The 26,318-nt window shown below is 54.0% G+C and overlaps 2 protein-coding genes across 2 annotated transcripts; both read right to left on the bottom strand.

Moving 5' to 3' along the window:
• Positions 1–1,187: 1,187 nt before the first annotated feature.
• On the bottom strand, positions 1,188–4,258 carry LOC131205246 (lysozyme-like). The gene is made up of 4 exons (XM_058197264.1): positions 4,093–4,258; positions 1,911–2,090; positions 1,766–1,839; positions 1,188–1,696 (listed from the first exon to the last, which is right to left on the bottom strand). Exons 1-4 carry the CDS (start codon positions 4,178–4,180, stop codon positions 1,535–1,537), a joined length of 504 nt encoding a protein of 167 aa, XP_058053247.1. The 5' UTR covers positions 4,181–4,258; the 3' UTR covers positions 1,188–1,534.
• A 1,112-nt stretch (positions 4,259–5,370) lies between these two features.
• On the bottom strand, positions 5,371–20,308 carry LOC131208592 (uncharacterized). Its single transcript, XM_058201427.1, has 14 exons — positions 18,603–20,308; positions 16,224–16,567; positions 13,225–15,078; positions 13,021–13,153; positions 12,491–12,623; positions 12,050–12,191; positions 11,781–11,985; positions 11,575–11,708; positions 11,372–11,502; positions 9,278–10,624; positions 8,257–8,594; positions 7,856–8,176; positions 7,679–7,789; positions 5,371–7,614 (listed from the first exon to the last, which is right to left on the bottom strand). The coding sequence occupies exons 1-14, from the start codon at positions 20,306–20,308 to the stop codon at positions 6,876–6,878; spliced, it is 7,638 nt and encodes a 2,545-aa protein (XP_058057410.1). The 3' UTR covers positions 5,371–6,875.
• Positions 20,309–26,318: the final 6,010 nt, after the last annotated feature.

Raw genomic sequence — 26,318 nt, 5'->3', positions numbered from 1 at the left:
GGTGCTGATGTCAGAGGTCCCAAGAGCCAAGACAAGACAAAAAAAACGTCCCCCCCAAAGTAAAACGCAGAGCAATAAATCTATCCGTTGTAAATAGTAGTGCCGAAGCTAAGCTAAAGTGCGTAACGTCAGCCATTGCGTATTTGCGATTTAAAACACAAAAGGAATCCGGAAACGCTAGAAGTAGAAATCGGTAGAGAAAACTGCCCGCTACCAAAGGTCCACACTATCCAGATGCCAAATACATTCTAAAACATTTAAAACCCCACTGGTCTTGTCCGCCGGACGGAGAACTTTTAGAAACTGGGCTCCCGGGGCGCCGGCTCGGAGTAAGTACGCGAACCCGCTCAATCCAGTCAATTTGCGAACCACCACAGAGTTCGTTTCCAACGACTTCCGGTACTACGGCGGGATGCCCCTAGAATCAACCGGCACACAGAAAAGCCCTAGCGAGTACGTTTCGATACGAATCAGGAACCTTGTTATAGAAATAGACTGCGTGTTAGTTAATGTAGTCCACGGCGGGCGGCCGCTGGAACACAGGCAAACAGTTACTCCAACCAATAAAAAGCCATTACCTCCGTTCCGGGGAGAAAGTTGATGATTCCGTAGATCGGTGTGTCCTGCGTAAGGGATACGTTTATCGGTTTTCTTTATCCATTGTTTGGTTTTATACCCTTTCGGTGGTCCTTAAAGATTGTTATGCGATAGGCGCTGCGATAGCGCTCGGCTGTTCATCGACGGTTTCAGATCGAACAAATAGTATTACCGAACCATCTGCATACTTTCGGACGTTTTACGTTTGTTCGGATGCTTTTGGGTGGCATTCCTGCAACAGTGGCTTCTCTCAGCCAGGACTTCTTTCTCCCGTGCCGTAGAATCCAGAACCGTTAAAAGAAACCCTTCCCGCTCCGGCTTCGGCTACCGATGAAGACCGTTTTTAATTCCAAACCCCCAGAACCGTGCGAAACCGTGCCAGATGCAACATTTTTTCTACCACAAAAAGGACCGGCGCCGGTGGCTTCCGATGTTTACTGTTGATGATTGTTATCTAGGGCTAGGGCGTGCGTCCTGTATGGAGCCACTGTGAATGGGAGGCGTAAGCGAGAGTGTTAGTTTTTTAAGACGAACATTACAAACCCCTTTTCAATCGACCGCGAGGCACGCGGCACGAGGGCCAGTACTTTGTGTTTTGATTTTATTACAAAGTTACCTTTTTAAATCGCGACAAGAGATTGTGGAGAAAACTCCCCAAACCAAACCCACTTCCCCGTAACTACCAGAACTAGCTTTTGAAAAATAAAAATATGTTAAAAATAAAAATACGGCCAAAAGCCAAGAAATTAAAGAAAAATGGTTGAGCGTTTATCATTGTGCTTCATTGTTGCCACTTCGCCAGCTTCGCCCCTAAGGCTGAGGTGCGTGGCAAAGCATATAGAGAGATGACCCTTAGGCTATTATAAATATTGAAAGAAGGTCCGACGGACTTTCTCGATGAATGCGTGCGTGATCCATGGCACGATCGGCCCTAATCCTACTGCTGCTGGCCAGCCCCGTACTCGACGGCCTTCCGCTGGATGCACTCGTCGATTTTGGACTGGTAGACGATCGGGACCTGGTTTTTGCAGTTGTATCCACCTAATTTGTGGATGATCGCATGATCGAAACAATCGATGACACCATCCCCGTTGCAGTCCTGTTGGAGGGTAAAGAGGTTACCACAGTAAATCCACACGCTGGCATCGCTCCCGAAGGTCTCTCTCACCTGTCCGAACTTCCTCATGTAGCCCTGCACGGTACGGGCGGCACAGTACGGTTCGTTGGCGCAATTCGCGTACGCTGCAAAGGGCCATAGAGGTGACATTAGCAATGCAATCAAACCCTGCGGAGTCCGCGTAACACGATCCTACCTTGCTGCGAGTCGGGGGAATCGCCCGACTGGACCGGCTTCCCGGCGTCGGCCCAGTACGCCCAGGTGATCCGGAACATTCCACAGACGTCGCCACTGCAGCGGACGGAGGCATCGCAACCGCTGGACGCCTCACAGATGCACGAAAGGCACACATCCGTGACGGGATTTTCCTGGCCCACTGTGGGGCGACACAAAAAGAATTCATGAGAGAAGAATGACCGATGCCCTGAGGGCACACGGGTCCCGTCCCGGAAGCTATCAGCCGCATTCTGCCTCCCAACCGCCGCGACGATTTATTGCCGCAACGCGAAATGGGGAAGCATCGCGTCCTTGGAACGATTATACGCTCCGATCGCCCGATGCCCGATCACTTTGCGGTCTATTGACAGGGACTGGGTAATTGATTGCTTGCAAGCCCGCGAAGTAGCCGGTAGCTCCTTTAGAAGGGACGAGTCAACTATCCGCTTATCTCTGTCTGGATGCTGATTATGAGGTTCGTCGAATGCGCGATAACACATCAATCATTCAGTCGTGGCGGCGATGCAGCGTAGCAATCAGCCGGTTCAAGGGATGGCCCTTGCGATGGCGATTGCAGCAAAAGGGAAAACGAATGTCTTATGAATGGAGAAGGTAGCCCGTTAATCTGTTAATCAGGGGGAATCGAGCCGCAAGCCGGAACATAAACATGGCACACAGGGTATCTAATCACAATAAACAGCACAATGTGTAAGGGCAAAATATGTCCAGGGGAATTTCCCATGGACTGTGTAGTACCGGAAAAAGAATCGTCCCTTTCGTTCCCTTTCGTTTTTCCTTCTTACGCAAAATCGGTGAAATATTTAAATGCGAAATATTTCAGCAACAACAGGCGGCATCTGACGGCATGCCCTGGTACCATTCGAGCAATTCACGCTATCTTCGCGAATAACTGCTCTTCTGGTCGAACGACCAATTCCTGCTTTTTAATGGAATACATATTAGTTTTAACATTCACAGAAAAGTAATGTTTCAGACACAATAGACCCAAATCTGTATGTCAGAGGATGTCGCAGAAAAGTTCCAGCCTCGCACGCAAACGAGGCTAAGGACGGCCACAGTTCAGCTACCTTAAGTGGCCCGCCCAAACCAAAAATCTAGCTCCACTCGTCATGTCAGCCGGACATCCCTGACCTCCGCCTTGAAGGCCGGTAAAGACGCCGGGGGCAAAAAAATCGATTTCGTAAACCTCCTCCGCCGAAAAACCACAGACAATTAATCATCGCGACACGCGACGCTAACGAGCAGAGCGGCCCCGTGTTCCCGTTATGAAAACCCACCCAGCCCCACAACAACCCGCCAAGTAGGGCCAGAAAACGGTGCTCATTCGAACGATGACTTCACCGACGTTAAGACGCTACGAAGCAACCGGGAGCAACCGTAGAAGAAAACAGGGGCCCGAAGAAGGAATTGTCTTGCAATTCCAATCAGCCGAGCCGAGCCGGAACCAGTTCGGCGAGCCATCAAGGCCGTGGAATCGGAGCTTGACTCTTTGAGATCTTTGCGTAAACAAATCGCGCTGCTCGCGATGATCCGCTCTACCATACAGAATGGAACAGAGGGGATCAAAGTGATATTCACCATGGCACAAGGGTTCGTCGCAGAAATCACACGATCAAAAAGAGGGTAAAACCGGTTGAGCCTAACCGTAGGCTATCTACGGCTCCATTGCCTTTGTCGGTCTGATTAATGATATGCATATGCAAAATCATTTTCCTATTTAATTATTATCAATTGTCACAAAAGTAAGAAAAAGGATTGGTCTGCATTTGCAGAGCAACGATCCTATCTGCAACGTTGCCCCTTCACCACTGCCGAGCACATAAAACATATTCCCAAGCTAACCGACCGCTCACTGGCCAGTAAATGGATGCGAAATAGTCACCAGATTTTCACACTTTGCGAACGTCGTGACGCAAATAAATCATTATCGCCCTAATCGCCCGGTCGCTGAGAACAATATGCAGTGTTCTGTTACTGCTGCCTCAGAGTGTGACAGCATCTTTATCACGACGGGTAAATCTGAGGGCAACCCGCTAATTGCCAGCCAGCAAGTGATCCCGTGTGTCACTGTGACTGTGGTATTCGTAGCTTGCAAACGATCATCTCAGGAATTGATATTCACTTCACGCTTCACGGCTTACCAACGTGCGAAACATCCGCCTGCACGCCACAGAGTGTTAAACCCACAACAACGCACAACCACGCGATCGTCACCGACTTGGACACCATTTTCGACTCTCCGTGAATCTGTAGACACTCGTCAGCTGTGTGGATTCCTATCAGCACTTGCGACTGCTTCGCGTGCCAAGATCTCGTAGACTGAATGGTTGGAACGCTCCAAACAGAGAAGCTGCGATCGTTGGCGACGATCACTAGATTCATCGGATCGTACGTCCTTCGGTGTGTGTTCACGTGCGGTGCGCGGATGAATTCCGCGGCAGGCATGATGTCATCGGCGATGCGCCCCCGGGAAGGCGACACAGACGCGATAAGACGACCCCGCGGCGTAGCATTTCATTTCACGGGGCCACCTTTTGTGTCCCCGGACGATATCCTTCTTTGTTACCGTTGTGACCTATGCTCATGGAATGCTCTTTTCTGTGTGATAAGCGGACAACCTTCAGACGAATGTTGCGATAGCTTCTTTTTGTGTTGAACAAAACTTCACAATCGGGATAGGGGGCCACCAAGCGCAGGCCACAGGTCCATCCTTCGCCACTGGAATATTTTTACCAAACATTAGCATTTCGGATAATACATTTACCATCTTATTTATCGTAATTGATCGATCGTAGAGGAATAGCTGACTAATAATAACACCAGCAGCATGGCCATTTTACGATCGTTTTAACCACATTTTACGATTTACGTTTACGACGGTGGGTGGCTCAATTGCAGCGCCCCACAAGAACGGCTCATTATCATGCTTTTCTTGCGCTCGGTACACCGCATTATCCGCTGAAGACCGGCGAAGACGCTCAATGTCATTGACCGAAGAGGTTCAAAGAACAAAGCGGAGCGATCACTGTGCGATCATGTACCCATAAGAAGATCCCTTAGAAGGTAGGTTAACTTTTAAAGCACGGGTTAAGGCGGATATATCTAAAGTTCAGTTAGTAAGTCAGTAATTATGCTGATAAATATTAGGGTTTATTTACGAGTAAAATGGTCAATCAGCGAACTACAAAAATGGGTGGGGAGTGAGCTGGTTGAGTAGTAAGAAGTTAGTCGGTAGCCATCAGTAATAAGTGTGTGTCCATTTTTATCGGTTGGTTGGTGGTTGGAACGTTAGACTGTGTTACGGAGCAGCATCTCCGAATTATTGGTTCATTACTCCCTTGCGTAGTTCAGTTTTGATTTATGTTATTTCGCATCGCATCTTATGGGGAGGTGGATTATGTTTTAATCTATTGCCGATATTGATTGCCACCACCCAGACATGAAGCTATGAAGTTGCACCTGGGCATAGATGAACCGCATTTCCTATGCTACTCTTTCCTCACTATGTACAGTGCCCCGGTTCTGTCTTACTGCTGCCCAACGTTGAGGTCAGCTTTATGCAGCTCTTTCGAAGCGTTAGCTAAGCACATTGCGAATACTGCGTTTCTTGCGCTTCTGTTCGCTATTTTGAATTTGTTTTTCTTTTTCTTTATTTTCAGCATAACAAAAAAGCCACAGACTATGTACGCCACGTAAAGCAATCTTAAGCTAACATTGGGAGTGACCAGCGCCGGGATAGGTAACCAAAAACACACACGGAGCAAAATCATTCATGAGACCCCACAAGCTACAGACGATAGCGAACAAATGGTAAATGCATTATTTTAAGCGTCTAGCGTCCTTCTGTGTACAGATTTTTAATAAGTGAGGTATAAGTGAGCCCCAGCGACACCGAGTTAGTGTAAAATTGGTTACAGAGCAAACGAAAATGGTGGGAAAACGCAGCTGAAGCTACTACTTACACGGCGTCGGAATTGAAAGCATTTGCAAAACATAACGTTGCTCCAAGAAGGGCACATTTTATACGATACAATGTTTGATAAAATTGACCGACAGATTGGGCTCTGAAAAGCCATGGCCCCATGGCTACGCGAAAGGGTTTCAAAAATAGGGAAACAAACCGACGGCTTCTGTAACCGATTGTATTGCTGCTGGTGGTTGTGTTTTGGGGGCTTTTAGATTCTGCAATTCCTGCTTTACACCCGCCAGAGGTCCAGACAGTGGCTGTGGGTCCTCATTAGACATCTATCTACCAGTCTGCAAGCGATACGACACCCAACCGAGGTCGGCCGACCACGAAGCCGTCAGATTTTGTAGTGCTCGATCCGTTTAGCTGACAGTTGTTTTGTTCAATTTTATTTAAAACCATACTACACAACTTGCTGTCTGTTTTCCCTTGTCCGTCCACTTTGTGCTTATAGTTATGGTATTTTAATGGTTTAATTTGCCACTCTGTATTATAATTTTGACCTACCATCGTTCCACCAAACTGGAATCCGTGTCACTTCTCATCTTTCTCTCTCTCTCTCTCGCGACACACTCCCTGAATCGAAAACTTCGAGCCACAGCTTGTCGGTCCTCTTTAGCTTCTAACAACCAAGCGCCCGTGCGTTTCAAGCGGATTAGAATGTAGTTCGTTTCGTCCACTGCGCCTTATTTTTTTGTTTTTCCGTGGCTCCCGCGCAGTTCTCTGTTTCTATACTTTGGCTATTTTCGTTTTTCCGAATTTTCATTGGCTACACAATCGAGAAGAACATGAGTATATGGAGGTGAAACAGTAGAAAAATGTCGCTTTCTCCCGCGGTACATAAACGGAACCGAACACAAATCATACCACAATATACCCCGATTACGGTGAAGGTAACATAGTGCGTCCCCGCTCGATGCGCTCGAGTTCTTACCCCATACCCGCGGCGGTCACACTTCACAGTTTGTTCGTTGCCATCACTTTCTGGTTGTTGGCGGCGAGCAGGTTCTCCTGCACGATCGTGCACGAGACGGGATCGGGAAGCTTAATGTCCACGGGTGGTCCCGTCACCGGAACGGCACCAGTGTTGGAGTACATCTCGCAGCCCTCGGTGCTGCCGGCGGATTGATCGGCGGCAGCGACAGGTTTCAGCTTTACCGATGCCATCGCCACGACTGCCGGTGGTTTCGCCGCGATGACCGGTTTTTTCAACCGGCCCTCCTGGCCGGCCGACGGACCCGGCGGACCCGGCTGCTGGCTTATGATGCACTCATTGTCGTAGATACCGCTCTGCTGCTGACCACCGTACGCCAGTGCCGGCGCGGCCGTCGTCGCCGACGGTGCAGTCGCTTCGTAGGAATGTGTGAGTGATGTTGGCGGTGAGCTGTGAGCCAGCAGTTGATGCTTTGGTTGCAGATTCTGGTAGCACTCGCCACCGGGCCCCATCAGGAGCGACTGGTGGTCGAAGGAATGCTGCTGGGTGGTGACAAACGCGGGCTGGACGGTGGACGGATACGCGGTGGTGGTCGAGTTGCCGGTAGCGGAAGTGCCACCTTGGTGCTGCCGCTGGGTAGGACTTCCCGGGACGCTCGTTTGCCGCTGGAAGAGGGTCGGATAGCGTACGCGAATCGAGTCGACAACGTCGAGCAAATTTTTCGCATCCATCGCCAGTACGTGGGCCGCTGCCAGCATGCTCCTGTGGAAGGAAACCATTGAGTTGAGGCCGGATTGACGGACGGATTTCGTTGCTCAAACCATACTTCCGGTAATCGGCATCCAGCGTTGTCTCGCTGTACTGTTGGGCCAGCCGCATGGCCGTCACCAGTTCGTGCATGTCTTTGGATAATACTTTGTGCGCCATTTCCACCTCCCTGCGCGTCGGAGAACATTGGTTAATATTTTGTCAGGCGAACTGCAGCTTCAACGGTGCTACTCACTTGTGACACTGCGCCGGAAAGTTGGTCGACAGCTGGTCGACCGCTCCCAGCAGTGCCCTCAGCTCGATGCCAACGTTGCGGACTAGATTCAGATACTCGGGTGCCTGCGCTCTATCCACGCCCTGGCTGAGTGCCATAATCGACTTGACCACGCTCGTGGTCGCGTTGTACACCATATCGTTCGTCCGATCGAGCGGCATCGTCTTGGTCGGTTCCACCTTCTTCACCGCAAACTTCTCGTCGCCCGACTGCGGCGTAGTGCACCGTTCCATCGATGAGCTTTTCGATTTGATCATTCCGCCGGAACCGGGCGTATGTGGCCTATGGATGCAATAAAAGACCGAAATAGCGTTAAATTTACAAGTATCACGCTCACTCACGTCCCGTACGCGAAACCTTACCTCGAATCGGTCGTATTCGGTGTGGTGGGATAGTGGTCACCCAAACTTTGCGGCCCGGACATGGTGTTCTGAGGTGAAAAGTGTGGACTTTGCTGCGAATGGTAGCTGCCGGAGAGCGAAGACGAACCGCCACCATTAACCGGAGGAGTGCCCCCACCGTCCGGCGGAACCGCTACACCGCACTGCTGCTCGAGCGACATATTGCCAGCGGCCGCCGTGATCAGACTGAGCCGCTTCTTCAGATTGTTTTCCTCTTGCTGCAGCCACTTGGAATCGATTTCGCTCTCCTGTTGCTGTTTACGCAGCTTCTCCTCGAGGTTCTGTTGCGATTCCTGAATCTACGCAGTGGTAAAAGTAAAAGATTCGCAAAATGTTAGTAAAAAGGGCAAGGAAAACAGTAGGGGGTCTACTGGTGGCAACAAGGTATTAAGGACTACCCAAGTAATCAACAACCAAAGAATACTGATAAAAACCAAAACAAAACCAATACACTCGACATGCTACAACAAAATGAGAAAACGAGAAAACTCGAATGGAAAAAACGTAAACTCAACCGAGAGAAGGGAGAACCACTGTGTGATCCCCAGAAACGGATTGTCGCTAGCCGTCAAACCGAAAATAAAGAGCGAGAAAGAGAGAGCGAGAGAGAACAAAAACTGAAGACCAAATACGCAACAAACGAAAAACAAACACACACAGAACCGTTGCAGTACACACCGTTCCACAAAAACGTACAACATAACAGTGTGAAATGAGTAAAATGGAAATGGAAAAGTATCGATACTTAAAGAAAACACGCTAAAGGAACTGAGGGAAGAATTGGGATTAAAGAAGGAACAACAAATAAGACGCGAAAACGCGATGCATGGCCCAACGATAGGAGAGGAACTTAAAGAAACCAAGACAAACGAATAAAGTAGTCAAAAACAGCGACAGAGTGAGAGTAAGGGAATTTCTCTCTCTTTCGTGGTAAGTGAGAACCAACAAAAAAAAAACACTACGAAGTTGAAGGCCTAGACACCTGTTGCACTGGTTGCTGCTGTTGAGTCTGGCCCATGGCCGTCGGTGCCGGTTCGGCCACCGAATGTCCAACCGGAGGCTGTGCGATCGAGCTGACCATCTGCACGGTTTGCGGACCAAGCACTGGTTGCGCTTGTTGAGCGATCGTTTGGCTGTGGGAGATCTTCATCGGGATCTGTACCTGCTGCGAGGACGCAATGCCTATAATGGGGCCCGAGGGACCAGCCTGACCCTGCGACAACAGCATGCCGCTTCCCGGGTGCGGTTGCTGTGCGTACATTTGTTGTTGCTGCTGATGGATGCCAGCCGGCACACCCCAGTGAGCCCTCTGCGGTGTTCCCTGTTGTTGCTTGCTAGCGGAACTGTAGGGTGGCGGTAGGGCAAAATTGGCCCCGCCCGTCGGTAGACCTGGCGAAACGGCCAACGAGCTGGGTGGCAGCATGCCCTTCTCGACGCTCTTCTTTAGCGCGATCGATGCGCAAGACTTTACGTTCACTCCGCCGAAATCGTAAATTTCCTCCTGAAACGGTTCCTGTTCCTTCGGGGCGGCCGCCACCGGGCTGCGGTAGTTCTGGAACGGCATGTTGCGCTCCAGGCTCCCTCCGCCGCCCCGGCTCATCAGGATGTGCTGGTTGCGCTCCAGGCTGCCACCCTTGTACGCCATCTTGCCACTCATCATATCGCTCACGATCGCGGCCGACTGATTGCGCTCCAAGCTGCCGCCCTTGATCGAGTTCAGGAAGATCGATTGCGGCGACTGCTGCTGTTGCTGCTGCTGCTGCTGCTGGTGCTGATTGCGCTCCAGGCTTCCCATGCGAGCCATGTAGCTTCCGGGCGGACCAGGTGCTCCCCGCTCCAGGCTGGCAGATCGAACCCCATGCCCAACGCCCGGATAGAGATCGGACTGAGTTCCTCCACTGTACTGGCGCGTGAGCGAGTTGGAACGCATGGCTTTGGCCGATCCGCCGCCACCGGAACCGCCACCACCGTACTCCATGCTCATTTGGCGAGTGCGCTCCAGCGAGTTGATACGGGCGGCGTACGCGGACACAATGTTCTGGCCCACGTTTCGCTCGAGACTGCGTGACTTGGCACCGCCCGGTTGCGACTCCTCCTGTTGCGGAGACTTAACGTACGCCGGCGAGGGATACGACGGACCGCTCATCCCGCCAGCGCCGGGGGCACAACCGTACGGTGAATAATTGGCGGCCTGCTGTTGCAGGGCGTACTGCTGCTGCTGGTAGTACTGCTCGGCGGCGAGCGCTTGCTGCTGCTGCGCATGGTACTGCTGGTAGGTGACGATCGCGTTGCCCTGCGGGTAGTACGGCTGTTGCGTCTGGTGTTGCTGCTGGGCGTTCGAATGCATGAAATTATTGTTCATCAACTGCGGATTAAGGTTCGTCGCGGCGGCCGTGGCGGAACACTGAGCTTGCTTCTGCTGGATGGCCTTATAGGTCGGCTCGATCGAGTGGGTTTGCTGGGTGAGTGCGTTGATGATTTCACACGGCACCGGGTACGCCACGGCACCCGGTTGCGACTGCGGGGGAACGTGATGATGGTGGTGGTGTTGGTGGTGGGATGGATGATGGGACCCCCCTACCATGGAACCGCCGGTTACCGACGAGATGGGCGAAGATGAAAGGGAGGGAGGAAGCACTGGCCCACCGGTAGCGGTGGCCGGCGGTTGCTGCGTAGCGAAGGACGAGCTTTGCGACATCGAAATGAGATTATTGTTAGCGGAAAGGACCAGAATGTCCTGCGGATTTTTGTAGCGATCCAAAGCATCGGCGCTCTGGAGTTCCTCCCCGCCGGTGGCGGTGGCACCACAACCACCACCACCACCGTACGGGTCTTCACTCCTGCTCCACTCGTCGAGCGGAGCCAACGAGGAGGATGGCAGTGGAGCGGCAACGTAAGTGTCCACTTCTACCGCGATCGACTCCTCGATGGTGGGATCGAGCTTGTTCAGCTCGGTTACGGGCAGGGGAACGGTTTTCAGCGGAAGATTGGCGACGGCGAGCTCTTTGGCTGCCTGGGCGTTATCAGTATTGCTTGGTGCGTTAGGGTCAAGGTCTACGGCTAGGGTGTTAAATACCGAGGCTGGTGTCGTGTACGACGACGGGTTGATGCCCCGCTGCTCGTTCTCGCGCATCAGCGCCGCCAGGACGGTCGGGTCGCGGGCAACGATGTAGGTCTGCGGTGCATTCGGCATAAGGGGACCATCGGCTGGAAAGGAGATACGAGCATTAGACGGGATTGGGTGTACCTAAAACAGGCGATCGGCGAACGCTAACTCACCACCCATTGTCGGTCCTCGGGCCGGCTTCGGTGGTGCCATATCGTCACCGGCTCCCCACGACATTGCGGCCACCCGACGGTTCTCGCGGCGCATCGTCTCACAGTCAGTGTGGCGTTCCTCCATCAGAATTTCGCTGCAAACGAAAATCGCTGATTATTGTGCACTCCGAAGCGCAGCGTGGCGCAACTGCTTCACCACCACTTACTGGAGCGTTTCCTTGACGTTTTTAAAGTTGGGTCGCTTGTGCGGCTCCAGTGACCAGCACTGGGACATTAGCGAGTAGAGGCGTGGCGGACAGTTCGCCGGCAGCGGCAAACGTTCACCGTTCTCCAGTTTTCCGATCACATCGCAGTTCTTCACCCCCTGGAATGGTTTCACGCCCAGCATGAGAATCTCCCACGTGCAAACACCTGTGGCGAAAGGAGAGTGTTAGAGACAGGGATGGCGGTGAGCGTTGGCGCAGGGAATTCCTACCAAACATCCACACATCGCTGGCCGTCGTAAAGCGCCGAAAGTTGATCGATTCCGGTGCCATCCACTTGATCGGAAGCATCCCTTTGGTGGAAGTGTAGTAAGACTGGTCTTCAACCCATCTTGAGAGTCCAAAATCGGCAAGCTGCGAATATAGTGCCACAGTCAACAATGAACGGTTAATAATTAATTCACATAACGTTGATAATACACAAAAATCTATCGTTTCGTTCTACAATCTGCTCTTATAAACGGCTCCGCCCATTCATGGACAGCCGCGATTGGTCCAAATTATTAACTTAACAAACCATGTACACGACGCAGTAGCCATCGATCTTAGCGCATTTTCGACGTCGGCAACACTCATTTCGTGAACCAAACTGCTCTTGGAAGCCTCTTTGACCAAATTTTCGTTAAAATTAAATTTCGAACGGTGGCACCAACCTTAATACACGTCGGTGAGCTAACGAGCACGTTGCGTGCGGCGATATCGCGGTGAACGAACTTTTTCGATTCCAGATAGCTGAGCGCCGTCGACAGCTGGTACGAGTACAGCAGAAGAGTTCCCAGCTTCATCCTACGGAAGAAAACACACGGTGAGTGAGAACGGTGCCAAAATGTCCCAAACATATCGGCCACAAAAGTCCCAGTGCCAGTCAATCACCGATCCAGTGCGCAACCGCAAACGGAAGCCCTTCGAACCGCAAGATATCTTCGTGTGGGCCTACGGGGAGCAGTTCGAGCGGATGACCGGCCTGAACTTGGGCACACTGTACCGCAGCAGGATTAACCACACACCGCTGCCGGTCGCTGGCCAAAGGATGCGGTACCGCATCCATCAGGCCGGCCCCGGCGGCTATCTCCGTGCAACGCTTCCCACTTCGAAGCTTCCGAAGAAACAAGCGTTGCCAAAGGATTCCGTTCCGGCGGAGCAACCGAAGCAGTGAAGACGACAACGCTGCCAGGTTACTTACTTGGAACCGTTCTTCTTCAGATACGCCCGCAGCTCGCCGTGACGCGCCAACTCCATCACGATCCAAATCGGTGGACCGCTGGAGATTCCGATCAGCTTGATAATGTGCGGGTGCTCAAACTTTTTCATAATATCTAGAAAGTAAACAAAAGACGGGTTAAAAAAATGACGAATCGCACCGTGACACCCTCCCCCAGTATCTTACATGCTTCCTGCAGGAACTTCTCCGACGTCGTAGTGTCCGCGTCCGGTTTGCACGTCTTAACCGCCACCTGTATGATGCCCGTCTTCTGTGCCTCGGCATTCCCGCTGTCCATCACCAGCTGCGAGTACTCGTCGAACTCGGCCGTCAGCGATTGGTTCAGTTTGCTGACCAGCGTCGACTGCTTCGGCAACCGGCACGTTCCGATGTGCACGTCCCCGAACTGGCCCACACCGATGATGTCGTTCAGTGTGATCTGCGTCCGATCGAGCTCGTAATCCCGGGCGGCCGGTGTCGAGTAGTCGCCCTCGTCGTCGCACAGCCCCAACTCGGCGTAGTCCTCGTTGAGCGTCGGTTTCGGTTGTTGCCCACTGCCGCCACCGCCACCGCCACCGCCGGCCGGGCCCTGAGTCTGTGCGTCCTCACCACTGCTGGCCCCTCCGCCGTTCAATCGGTCCGTGCTCGAGCGGGTGTTGCCGGAGCCGGACTCTCCGCCCATCGGCGACGGCGCCGTTTGTGACTCCGTGAGGCTGCGCTTGAGCTGGCTCTTCTCGAGCGAATTCGTAGCACTCCCGGTCGGGGTGGACCCCACGGCCTTTGGTATGACGGCGGCGCTACGGTCCCACAGGCTGGCGTCGTTGTTGTTGAACAACCTACAGTAACCATCGACTAGATCCGCTATGCTCTCGGAAGTCTTAATACCATCACAGGTGATCGCCAGGTCTTCGCTGTTGCCGGCCACGCGGATCCGCAGCTGCGTCTTGATCTCACCGCAAGCGCACTGCGCACCCGCTCCGGCCGTTCGCTTGCTGGGGCCCCCGTCCTTCCGGCTGCCGGACTCGCTCCCGGACGAGGCACTGCTGCTAGCCGCCCCGCACGAACTCGTCAGATCCGGCTGATCCCGTCCTGCCTTCGACTGGTCCGCCGCGCTCTTCGTCAGCGACGTCGCCAGCACGCTGGTGGTGATCCGCTCGATGCTCTCGAAGTCGGTCACCTTCGTCGGCGGTGCCTGCGGGTTCACCGAGTACGAGAGGCCCACGTGCGGGCCGATGATGAGATCGACGCGAATGTTCCACCCGCTGCTCAGCTGCACGTTGAACTGCTCCTGGTCGAACGTGTACTGCGTGCGGAGGAGATCGAAGAACTTGAGCATGTACTCCATCTCCGTGTAGCCGTACACCTTCTTGTAGCCGGCCTGGATCTGCTTCTTCAGATTCTTCTGTTTAATCGTATCTATCACAGTTTTCGGTAGAAAGTTGCCGAAGCCCATCTCCTTCTCGATGTAGTCGAGATGCTGCTTCCGGTCGCTCGAGGTATGGTTAGTGTCTTTGTAGTAGTGCCGGATGCCGAGGCAGCACAGCTGGACCGCCGTGTCCGGGTCGATGTGCGGCACGTTCGACTGGATGTAGTCCTGCTTGACCTGGTCGAAGTAGAAGTGGCACGTGGTGCGGTCCTTCTCGTACAGCTCGCGCAAGCTCTTCGGGATGTACCGGACGCGCAGCTCCGCCTTCCACACGCTGTTCGCGTGCCCGACCGCCCCGCTCGCCTTCTGCTGCATCCGCTTCGCGATCGTGCTCTTGTCCACGTTCGGGCAGTCCGCGTTGCTGCAGGACGGGTTGTAGATGTGGGCCATCACCTGCGACATCGACGTGTCCGGCGGCATCCAGAGGACCTCTTTGGTAAGCATGTGGCGCAGCCGGAGCGCGTAGCTCTGCGGGTTGGTCTTGTGGCCCGGCGACATCCAGCCCACGATCAGGTTGATGATCTGCCGCACGTCCGACGCCTCGTCGAACCGGATCATCCGGAAGCCCTGGTTCGGCAGGTGCACGTGCAGCGTCTGCGTATCGCCCGTTTGCGCTGCGGGACAAAGGACAAAGGAGAAGAGTAAGTGACACGGCCTACGGGGGGAGGCGCGATCGTTCGATCGAGTTCGAGCCGGGGGCGAATGAAAAATGGAGCCACCGTCTGTTACGTCGATACCGGGTCTCCAAAGACCAGGAGGCCGAGGACCGAGAGAGTGCGCACGAGGTGCGCAAGATTAATTATTGCAACAGCCAGGTCCGCGCGCGGACACACACGAGGTAAACTGGCCCCATATGACTTCTCCCGCAGGGGGTGGGAGCTGTCTCCTTTTTATCCAAGACACCTTTCGCGAATCGCAGCCAAACGGCAAGCGATTGCCCTTAATTGCTTGCTGGCCGACGCACTTTGGCCCTGGGCCCTGGGCTGCGGCGAGTGACCGTAGGCGAGTAAACACGCGTCAAACATGGCACCAAGGTGCCGCCTGGCTAATGAAAGTTTTCGCAGCGATAGCAGATAAAGGGGCATTAGATAGACTTCCCGCAGCAGCAGGCTCGCCTGCCGGAGTCTCGTATGCAAATGAGAAGACGCATACGGTGGCCTCGGTGGTGGCCCCCAACAGACTTTGAGTAGCCGTTGCCTCGGTGACACTCGCTCCGCGTTTCCAATGTTTCCTTATATTTTTAATGACAATTATTAATATCGTTGAGTGCGTGCCTCGAAGTTAGGTCTGAGGTCAGCTGGAGACGGTTTGGAATTCTTTAAGACGCTGGGGTCCATTTCTGAGATGGAAAAGATATTGAACGATCCATGAAGGACCAAGTATCGTGGCAAATTGAATTGGAACTGATTCTGAGGCTTTGTGAGGTGAGGTCATTCTGTACATGAATCCAGAAACAAACGGATACCTTGGCGAGAACTTGCCCCTGGCGGGGCTAGTTCTAGGCCTCATAGATTTGAAAACTCAAACATTCACTTGGCCAGACAGGCGCAGCAGAGCACGCCTTTAATCTATATCCGTACGCGTTTGTAATTCTGGGATTGGGCCCTGGGATTGAAGGCAGTTCCAATTCCAATCGGCCCAGCGTTTGCATAAAAAGGCTCTCAGCACCACCCAGAATGGACCGCTAGCTAGAATGCAAATCAGATCAGGTGTACCTTCGGGCAGTGGCGAGGAATGCGGGCACCCAACAAATACTTACTCGTCTGCCGCGATGGGCTGAAGTGGGGCGAGTGGCCACGCGGTACATTCAGATCACCCATGTTGCCGCCGCTGTGATGATGGTGCTGGTGGTGGTGGTGGTGCTGGTGCTGCTGCTGATGGCCGTGGGAGCCTCCAGCAGCGGCGAGGGCTGCGTTGGCCGAACTCCGGAGACGTGAGTTGCGTTTGAAGTCCGACGCACCGGCACTCGACGTGCGCCAATGCTGCAGGAGCGGGCCACCCTTGGCAGTGTTGTTGTAGGAGTAGCGCGAGGGCGACGCGTGCGGGCTACCGTGCCCCCGGTGGTACGGGGGCTCTCCTAGACCGTTTCCGGAACCATCGTAGCTGCGCAAGAGGAAGAGAAGTAAAACAGGGGAGCCTAATTAGTGCTGTGGGCGCGCTTTGGGTTGGTTCCCGTTGAAGGCTGGTGTGTCATAGGCCCGCCAGTCACTTATCGGTCATGCCCCCCCGCCGAGGAAGAAACCGTAGCATGGATCGTAAACCGGAGCGTCGTCGATGTCTAGCACCTTTTTTTTGCACCATTGATCGATAAGAAACAGAGAGAGGTCACGACGACGTCAACGCCACCGCCGAGCCAATCTGGCCTTGGACTCTGCAGCAGCACCCACTTGGCGACCGTGGCGTGCGATGATCGTCGTGTTGCCGAAATAGGGGGAACCACGATCTACGGTCCATAAAATACCCGTTATACCCGTTCACTGGCTGGCCGGGCGGGACTAATTGCCCGGTTTTGCGGTGTTAAAAACTTCGTTTCTCTGGATTAAATTTCACGCCATGCCGTGGCCCACGCGATCCCGCGGACACCCTAAGGGTAGTAGTCGCGGTCAATAAATTAAGGCTTTCAGCGCCAGGCGAGGGCGATAAAATCGGGACCTCATCGACGCCCCAAAACTGGACGAACCCAATGAAATTGCCTTTCCAAATGCGGTCCATCGTTGATACTTGTCAGAGCGCCAGAGGGCGCCACGGACACTCGGTGACCGTGTTTCCGGTCCCCGAGTGGCTCATCGCGGTCCAGGTGTCGGGCCGCGCTACGTAGCGCATCATGGCCTTCTCGCGATCCGGCTGGAATATCAGAGCCCGCGGAAGGTTTCGGATTTCTATTGCGCGCGATGTTTATTATTCGCGGCCGGCCGAGTTCGCGGCACTTTCTGCAAGCGAAGCAAAGAGAGAGGGAGCCCGCTCTGTGTGGTGTTGCCTCCGATTAACTGGGTCTGATAAGGTCCCTGCCGGACAAACGCACGTCCACGGCCCAACATGGCCGCTCGCCAGAATGTGAAAGAGAACTCAAGTGCGGAAATTTGAGAACTCGCAACGCTAACTTGCCGTTGTGTCTGAAAGGAATGTGGTTAGGCTCGGGATGGCTCCACAGGAGTGACCGGACGGATCGCAGAACAAGTGTCTCCGGGACGATTCGAAGACGACAGGGCACGGTCCCTGCTGCCGCCGATCCGGTGAATGGTCGCGGCAACGGTGGCCAAGATTTCAGCCCACAACCAAGCCCTCCTGCGTGCCTGCTCGACAGGAGTGTCTCGGGTAGCAGGCGGGTTATGTTTTTGCACGCCACGCCAGCCCTTCTTTTTCCATTGGGGCACGTTTTGCGCGCCCGCGTAAAACCCGTGGGAAGAGCAGCCTCGAATGTCGGTCGCAGACACGTCCAGCGCCCACAGAGGTCCCTCCAGTCAGTCAGCCAGCCAACCAGCCAGCAGTAGCTGAGTAGGTAGGGAACTTGTCGCCATGATCCGGACGAATGGTTGGGGCATAGGACCCCCACTGAAAAACGCTAAAACAATCTGGCTGGTGTGCCGATACGAAGCCGACCCCTTTCGCCCGTTGGCCACGTCTTTTTAGAACTCAGCTTCAAGCAAGCCGCAGCAGCAGCAGTGTATCCAAATCGGATCAGAGTGTCTAAGATTTGTTTCTTAACTTTCGTAAACTGCCGCGCGAGAGAGGACCGACCATCGAGACGTCCACGACCCACATTTACGACCGATCATCACCGTCGATCGGTCGGGGGTTGCGTCGCGTCGCCACAAGAACGCGTTGTGACATAATCGATGCTGCGGCTGCTGGTGCTGCTGCACTTCCCCGAATGACGGAACACGAGAGTGGCCGTCGACCGGTGATGAGCTCACGACACGCCGTAGCGCGCTCATAACGGCCTGCAACCCTTAACACCGACGTTCTCTGCCCGACCTCCGGACGTAACGCTTCTGTCAAAAAATGGAGGTCAGAACATATTCGTGATTGGTCGCGTTGCGCCATCTGACTGACGTTTTGATGAAACGGCTTCCCGTGCGAGTGACATCGAAAGTCCATCCCGTCCGATGCTCGTGAAGAAGGGGTCGCTCGTGTTTACCTTTTGCGGTACACCCACGTGTTGACGACATCCGGAGTGTTGCTGCGTCGTAGGACCCCACGGAACGAGGAGGACTTCTTTCGCAAGATGCCAGGGCCGGAACCTGAGCCGGAGCCGGCCGCCAGTGAAGTGGCAGACTGGGCCGAAATGGGTGGCTTGTTGGCACCCTGATGCCTACCACCGAGTGCGGCCATTAGGCGGCGCTGCAGAACACGCTGCTGCTGGCCGGAGGAACTACTCCCCGTCGTGGAGGTGGTTGCCGTGGAGGAGATCGTCGATCCGGAACCGCCCGTCGACAGGGGTACCGACGAGGAGCTCGAGCTGGACGTCACTTGGGCGGTGACGGCGGCAGTGGCAGACAACCGGGCCGACAGGTGATCGCTGGTGCTGTCAAAAATGTTTTCAAAGTTTCTGCCACTCTCGACCATCCGGCCAAGGCCGGCCAGGTCACCGGTGCTCCAGTGCAGGGCCTTGCCGCCACCGCGTCGGTAACGCCGCAGGTGCTGCACGAAGCCGTCACTCTTCCAGTTCTGCCGCGATACCAGATCCGGTTCGCTAACCACTCGCTGCCGCCCCGGCTGAAATCCGTGGCCCGGCTTGGGTGGGTCGTATCGGGCCAGCCGCTTCAGGTACTCGAACTTCAGCTTGTTCGGCTCCGTCGATCGCCTCCGATCGCCACCATAGCCCACGGGAGGACGCCGGCGGACCACGAGGTGTTCCGGTGGTGGCGGTGGCAAATGGGGACACTCGGCCGGTGGGCATCGCCCACCTGCGCCGCCGCCGCTACGGTTCTTACGGCGCACCGAGAGATTTAGACTGCGCCGTTGCTGCAGGAAGCGCTGAAAGAGATTCGCGGCGGCGGATCTGACTAGAGGCGGTGGTGGTGGTGGTGGCGGGGCCGGTGGCCGATAGCTTTTCGGGGCACCGGTGTCTATTTTAAGCTTTTCGGACCGCTGGCGGCGGAACTGCAGCTGCTGTTCCCGCTGGCGCTCGATCTGGTCCGCGTTGATGTCGTACCGCATCAGCACCGGGTAGTACCGGCTGTTGTCGACGATGATGATCGATTTCGGACCCTCCTGCTGCTGCTGGGTCGGTGGTAGCGGTGGAGGCGGCGTCGGCGGTATTAGCTGTGACTCGTCCGCGCTGAGCGGTCGCTTCAGCAGCAAAGGCTCCAGGGAGCTCGGATCGACCAGCAGGACCGCACGGTGATCGGTCCCGTTGAAGGCACTCGTATCGGTTCCCGTGAACGTCTTGCGCTCCGATCCCGGGCGGTGCCCAGGACGGCCACAGCCACCGTGGTTGAAGTAGAACTCGTGGAAGTCTTTCGCCTCCTCGTCCGGTGGTCGCTGCTCGCGGCCACGCTTGTAGATCTCCTCCTCCAGCTTGCGGATCATGTTGAGGTCCAGCTTTTGCTGCGGCGGACGATCGGACGGTGGCTGCGAAGCGGCCCGATCGCTGGACGAACCGGGGCCATCCGCAGCATCAGCGTCGGCACCACCACTGGTCAGTATGCTGGAGGACGAGGCCGAGCTCGACGAACCGAGCGATTGCTTGAAGAAGCTCAGAAAACTGGATGGCCGTGGCCAGATACGGTTCCGGTTGCGGCACTTGATGCGGTTCTTGTCCAGGTCGATCACACGGTTGCGCATCACCACCCGCTCGACGTCCGCGTGCAGCCGCCTGACATCATCCGGCAGATCGGCCATCATGGCGATGGCGTGGTTCGACAACGTTTGGCACTATTCTTGGAACTACTCGCACATACACAGGCGCAGGTGCTCGGGCTGCTGTCATCCGATTGCTAAACACTGTCCCACTCGTAAGCGCTCCGGGCCCATCATCGAGAGAGCGAGACAGAGAGGGCAAGCGACCCCGGCACCGACTTTCTCACTTTCACCACCGCGATCGGACTCTGGAGGACCCCCGCTGGCACGTCGTTAGTTGCCGATGATTTGATCCGACACTTTACGATACTTTACACCGGATGAATAATGTCCACACGGAAGCGCACGGTTCTGGCTGTCCTACGACACACTGTCGAACGAGAAGAAGATGAAATAATCGCTCTCGGATGATCACTCATGGATGCGCGTGTGCGTGCGACTGAGAGTTCCAATCTGTCAAAAGCACTGTTTTCGGTTGAACAAATCACAATTCCATCGTGGTCGGAATGGAAATACACAGCGCCGAGAGCGCACTGTGTATCTCGCCTCGACACCTACGCGCCTGTGTTGTTGGCCAAGGCCTTGCTGCACGATCGAACAGGATGTGACAGAGCGCCACGGGTTGCCTCAAACAGCCTTCGGTTCCGTCCCGGTCAATCGAGCAACAATCAACGAAACGCACCCCTAGACACCATTGCCAACCGATTATGGCCCCCACTTCCAGCCATTGGATGGTATCGATCGCGACAATAGAGCGAACGCGCCCGACGTGGGTTCTAGACGGTGGGGTCCACAGAACCATGACTAATGCACCTGAGAGGACCAGCTCGATTCATTCACCGGAGAGCTTGATCGGGTTCGCAACGAATCGAAAGGTGGGACTCTGGAAACTGGAGCTCGGCCTCAAAAGGGCGAGCCTCAAAAAGGGTAACCGTACCGAACACACCACAATTAGTCACTAGTAATTCGTGATTTCATAACCCACAGAACCCTTGCCGACCCCGGAGGAGAACACTTCACGTGAATGCCTCCGAGATTAAAAGGTAAGCTCCCCGTGCACACACAGTGGCCGTAATAATAAAGCAAACAACTGACCGAGCAGCAACCAGTGGAATGTTACATATTTGCCATTCAGTCATTCCAGGAGGCCCCGGACCTGACGTAGAGCAAACATTTGCTTTCGAGTCACCGCGGCCCGGTCAGTCTTCTCTGTGGCCGCTGGAGGGTGTGTGAGTTGGCGAATTCTTGCGATTCCTGCCGAGCATTTGTAGTAATGGACCGCGGCCGCCACGGGGTCCACGCCCCGATGAGCCCGATTCGAGCATCAAGATCCATCAGCGGCCGGTCGAGAGAGGTCTTCGAACCCCCGCCATACTCCTTCGCGAACAGGTGGAACATGCTACGAATGTAAACATACTGTCCAACACGCTGGCTCTTAATTTAGACGGGATCCCCGAGACGGGACTAAAATAAACGCGCTGTCGGTTGGGAGCGAATGTCCAGCTGGGGGACCGCAGCGGTGATGTTTGAATAGTGTGGAACCACACAACTATCGCACATTACATTGAGACACGAACACAATGGACAGTTGTCTAAACAGCTGCCCCCACCGAAAACCAGGCCGGAATCTAATAAGAACGCAATATCTTGATCGCCACGGCCGCGTTAAGGCTACGGGTGGCTTTATTAGAGAAACTACGCCACATCCGCCGAACTGGCCCGCCGGGGGCCATCAAAACAGGTTGTTGTAGCCAAAGCCTGAACGCCCGGGCACGGCTGAAGATTATCTGGTGGTGCCGAGCAACAATTGACACACCGCCACAGTTCCATAATTATGATTGATCTACTTTAGACGCTGTACCTCCCCTGCGGGTCATATTGTGGCAGCAGAACCCCCGTGCGGATCTCCAGCGTTCCTTCGGGCCAACAAAAAGATGCAAAAGCTTACGTGGGCTTGAAGTTTACGCGCGCTTACGTCAAACACGCAGCCCACAGAGAAACTGGTTCCGCGGACGAACGGAATCGGAGGAAAACAGAACTCCCGACACAAAAGCACCCAAAACGGCGACGATGGCGAAGTTCAGGTTTCGTGGATGGCGGACTGATTGGCACAATGGTCACTGCGATGTGTGACTCACCTAAGGATGACTCCCAGCAGAAGCCACCAAAGCGAAGCAGATGAAAGACGAAGGCTGTAAATGAAGCAGGGTGCGTCGCCAACTTGATGGCTGCGAGGATGATTGAGTTTGACATTTAGTCATTTTCTACTGCAACACGCCGAGTTTCAACATTCATCAGGAGGCAGGACAACTCTTTGTCTGGTGTCTTTATCAACCCATACGCTACAGATTCTAACCCTATGCTTCTGTTCGAAAACAACCACCCAGTAGCCCATCCGCTTACTGCTGATCACTGGCTTATCAGCCGCGACCCGGGTCAATCGGATGGGGTCGTCTCCTTGTCGTAGAACCTTCTGTAACCTCCGTTGCTGTTATGTCGTAGATCATACCGTGGGGGGGCTAGTAGGTGCTTACCCCGGATCCCGGTTCCCCGGATTTCCTGAGTCACGCGAGACAATAAAAATTAGCAATCAGTGAGTGCAGGGGGCACTTCCAAGAAAAATGTGCCGATTTGCGATAATGTGCACCGCGAGACGGCATTTTGTTTTCACACCCCGCGCCCCGCCGGACGAGATTCCGAAAATGTTTGCCCAAAGATTGGCCCGCGCCCGCGATGTGTGTCGATATGACGGTGACCTTGTGCCAATTTTGTGGCGGCCTTTTCGAGTGGCCGTACCTGCAGCAGCACTCTGCTGGGCCAGCCTCTCAGCCGCCGCTGCATATCCTTATTTACGAGCGTTGCCCTGCGCTAAAGTGTTCGGTTAAGTAGGCTTCGGCATCATGGCGGATTATACCAGCCAGCCTCCGCCGTCTTCGATTACGTTCGCCTGAATGGGCCCACGTAGCCGACAACAGATCGTTATGGCACAGGCTGACAATCTCGTGTAGACACTTTCTTTACGCGTCCTCCGGCCCGCCGAGCTGCTGCGTTCCGGGTCGTCACATCTTTGGCCGGACGTATTGCGACACACAGTGAAAATGACTAAATTCGCCTGTCGTTCAAAAGTAAATTAAACAACAAAAGCGCTCTCGGCTCCGACCGATGATGGGCGGTTCAAAAGGTCATGCTGGAAGAGGATCACGCTCGAGTGGGTTTTGTATTGGACTTGATCAGGTTCTCTGGGACGACAATGGAGTTTTTGGAGTATTAACTGGTGGCTAACCTAGGGTCTTTTGACATTTTTTCTACATTTAACTAACTTTGATGAAGGCTTGGCCCTCCCTCCCCTCTTCCTCTCCCTGGAAGGTTGATTAATCGAAACCAATCCTTTCGGCCCAAATCAGGTGAATCTTGCGAATGGTTTATATTTGGAAGTTCAAGAGACATTGAATTTTTGGTGCGAAAATTAAAATAGTTTCACCATGATTTTGTGTTTGTATTACAAGCAGTTAAAATTATTTTGCATGCTTGCGATACAGAAAAAAAACCTCCATTGAGTAGTCTTCGATTAGTTTTTAACTACCCAAGGTGTCTAATTGTTTCCTCCTGAACGACAGGGCGAATTACCTTTCTGTTGCCTTTCGCCCCCGCTTGGCAACCGGTGTGAAAGTTCCGATAAAGTTAATTTACGTTCCAAACTTTCAGTCGGCGATCTGAGGAGCCCTTTGACTAAGTTTGGTAATTTTTTGGTTTCCTATAGACTTTTTGAACCACCCCAGCGGTGTAGCTCACGGGAAGTGGACTCCTCTGTTTGCGCGATACTGTTGGTGTGTTTACAGTAATCTCCCATTTAACGCGGATAACCTCTGACCGAACCGAAAAAAGCCATAACAATCCGCCACTTGATTAGCGCAGTACATAAAAGCGACACCCGCCAAAAAAAAATCCGCTGGATTTCGACCACCCGCAGGAACCGGCCCAAAAGACGGCGCGATCTCAAAGGCTATCTGCTGTCAGGCCATTTTGAAAGAGTTATGATACCCCGGTCTGGCGTTGACTCAATAGCGACGCCAATTGGCAAGACCCTTTGTGACCCCTCGAGCGCTCGATTAGACCCTATTCCACAGCCGATCGAACCAGATGGCCGAACCCGTGATCGCGATTCCTTCGGACGGCGTACGAGGTTGGCCTTCGCGAAGAGTTGTCACATTTGACACATTTGGTCGGTTGGGCACCCCACACACATTTCGGGGGCCAGCTTTCTCGGAGGCGTAGAGCTCTGTCTTCGCGAAAGCCCCCACCGGTCCTATTTGGGCATGACACGCGCACGCGCCGAAAATCAAGTCGCTCTCGCATCAAGAGAACGGCGCATCGCTCCGTTTAAGTGTTTTTCGTAAATCTTTTTCGGGCCCCGTTTATAAGTGACGGAAGAAGAAAAAGAGGGAATGCACTATTTTCGCGGGGTTGTCCGACGGCGACGGCGGCGAGAGCCATTTTACACTTTCGGAATTTATCGTGCCGTAAATTTTCATTACCAACGCGCGTGCGCGCGGGCGTCTGCGGGTTCTCCCAGGCAGTTTTGAGCCGTTTTTCTTCCGTTGCACCTCGACCCGTGGGATGCATCGGTGTCGGGCGCGAAGGTGGTACAGATTAGTGGCCCCCGCACACGACGCACGAAAAGCTCTACAAATTTTCACTTTCAATCAGCGCACGATCGTTCGAGCGGAGATTAGTGCGACGGCTTGGTTCAAATTTATTCCAACGTTCCGCCCCGTAAACGGCCAGTTTGTTCGTACAAATGCACGATTTGTTGCGCACAAAGTATGATTTCTTCCGCCGCCAGCTAATGATGATCCATCTGATCCCCGTCGTAGATCATAAAGTTGGCCGAAAATTAAAAAAATCACCACCATTTGGCACGCCATCGTCAAATGCCCAATAAAACGCGCTCGCTTGTTCAGTTCGCCCAGATTTGGAAGTCAAATGAGGAAATACACCAGCGTCTCAAACGACTGGCTGAGATGAGCCTTGTCGATGATCGGAATTTGCACGATCATTTGTGCTTCGCCCATTCCGTCGTGCGCCTCTTGAGCTCTGGGGGCACGCAAACAAACTGTCTGGCTGGCGCTACGGCACACGAAAATTGCAAATATGCACAAATCTGCAATCAGTTGGCCGGCGAGCTGAGCCGTCCGTCCGCCGAAAACGATTACGATTTGACAGATGGGGTGCGCGGCGCGAGTAAGCGGTCTGTAAACATTGCTTCGGTCTTTCGCGCCGCCTCATCAAAGCCTCTGGCCGTTTGCTTGCGCAAAAAAAGGACGCTAAGGCACCGCTGTTTTGATTATGTCGCTCGCGATCCGCCACGATCGTGATTCGGGACGAGACGAGCCAACGAAACCGTAATGACCAAGCCGTCTGAGCCTGAGACAGATCAAGAAGGAAGCACGACTAAGTATCAAATTAAAGCACATTTTTTGCGGTGGTCCGCCAAACGTCGATCGGGTTTTGGGTTGATGATGACGGTCATTACTTAAACGCCTCGTTATTATTGGATTGGGTAGCGTAACCCAGAAGGTTTCGCACACTCCACCCGACAAGTCACGAAGTTGGGAGTCATTTGCTCAACGGGTGGGAACAACCGAAAATATTTAAATCTCATTTCGATAACCACTATTTACGCGGCGGGTTAGGGTTCCTCCAAAAAAGACCTCCGGGACGCGTCAGCCAACGACGCGTAGCGTAATAAATCAAAATTAATTGACACCAGTCACACTTTTTGCGGCACGACCGGCGTAGCACGCGATCCACGGAGACAGGTATCTCTGCAGGATCCGCGCAGGTCGTTACGTCCAGGAAACGCTCGGCCTGCGCAAAGAGACACGAGCACGAGTTGCGCAAATTCTCTCCCGCTGTCTGCGATCTGCGAAAGACGATAAAATTAATCTACGCTCCCTCCGTGCTCGGTCCGGGGTACCAGCAGATTACGGCATACGGCGCCTCGCAGTTCCAAGGATGTCTGCGGGTCTCTTCAACTCCGTGAGCTGAAGTC

Source organism: Anopheles bellator, chromosome 1 (assembly GCF_943735745.2).
Source record: "Anopheles bellator chromosome 1, idAnoBellAS_SP24_06.2, whole genome shotgun sequence".
Lineage (NCBI taxonomy): Eukaryota > Metazoa > Arthropoda > Insecta > Diptera > Culicidae > Anopheles > Anopheles bellator.
The sequence above is the reverse complement of the archived record's forward strand: the minus strand, read 5'-3'. Positions and strand labels throughout refer to the sequence as shown.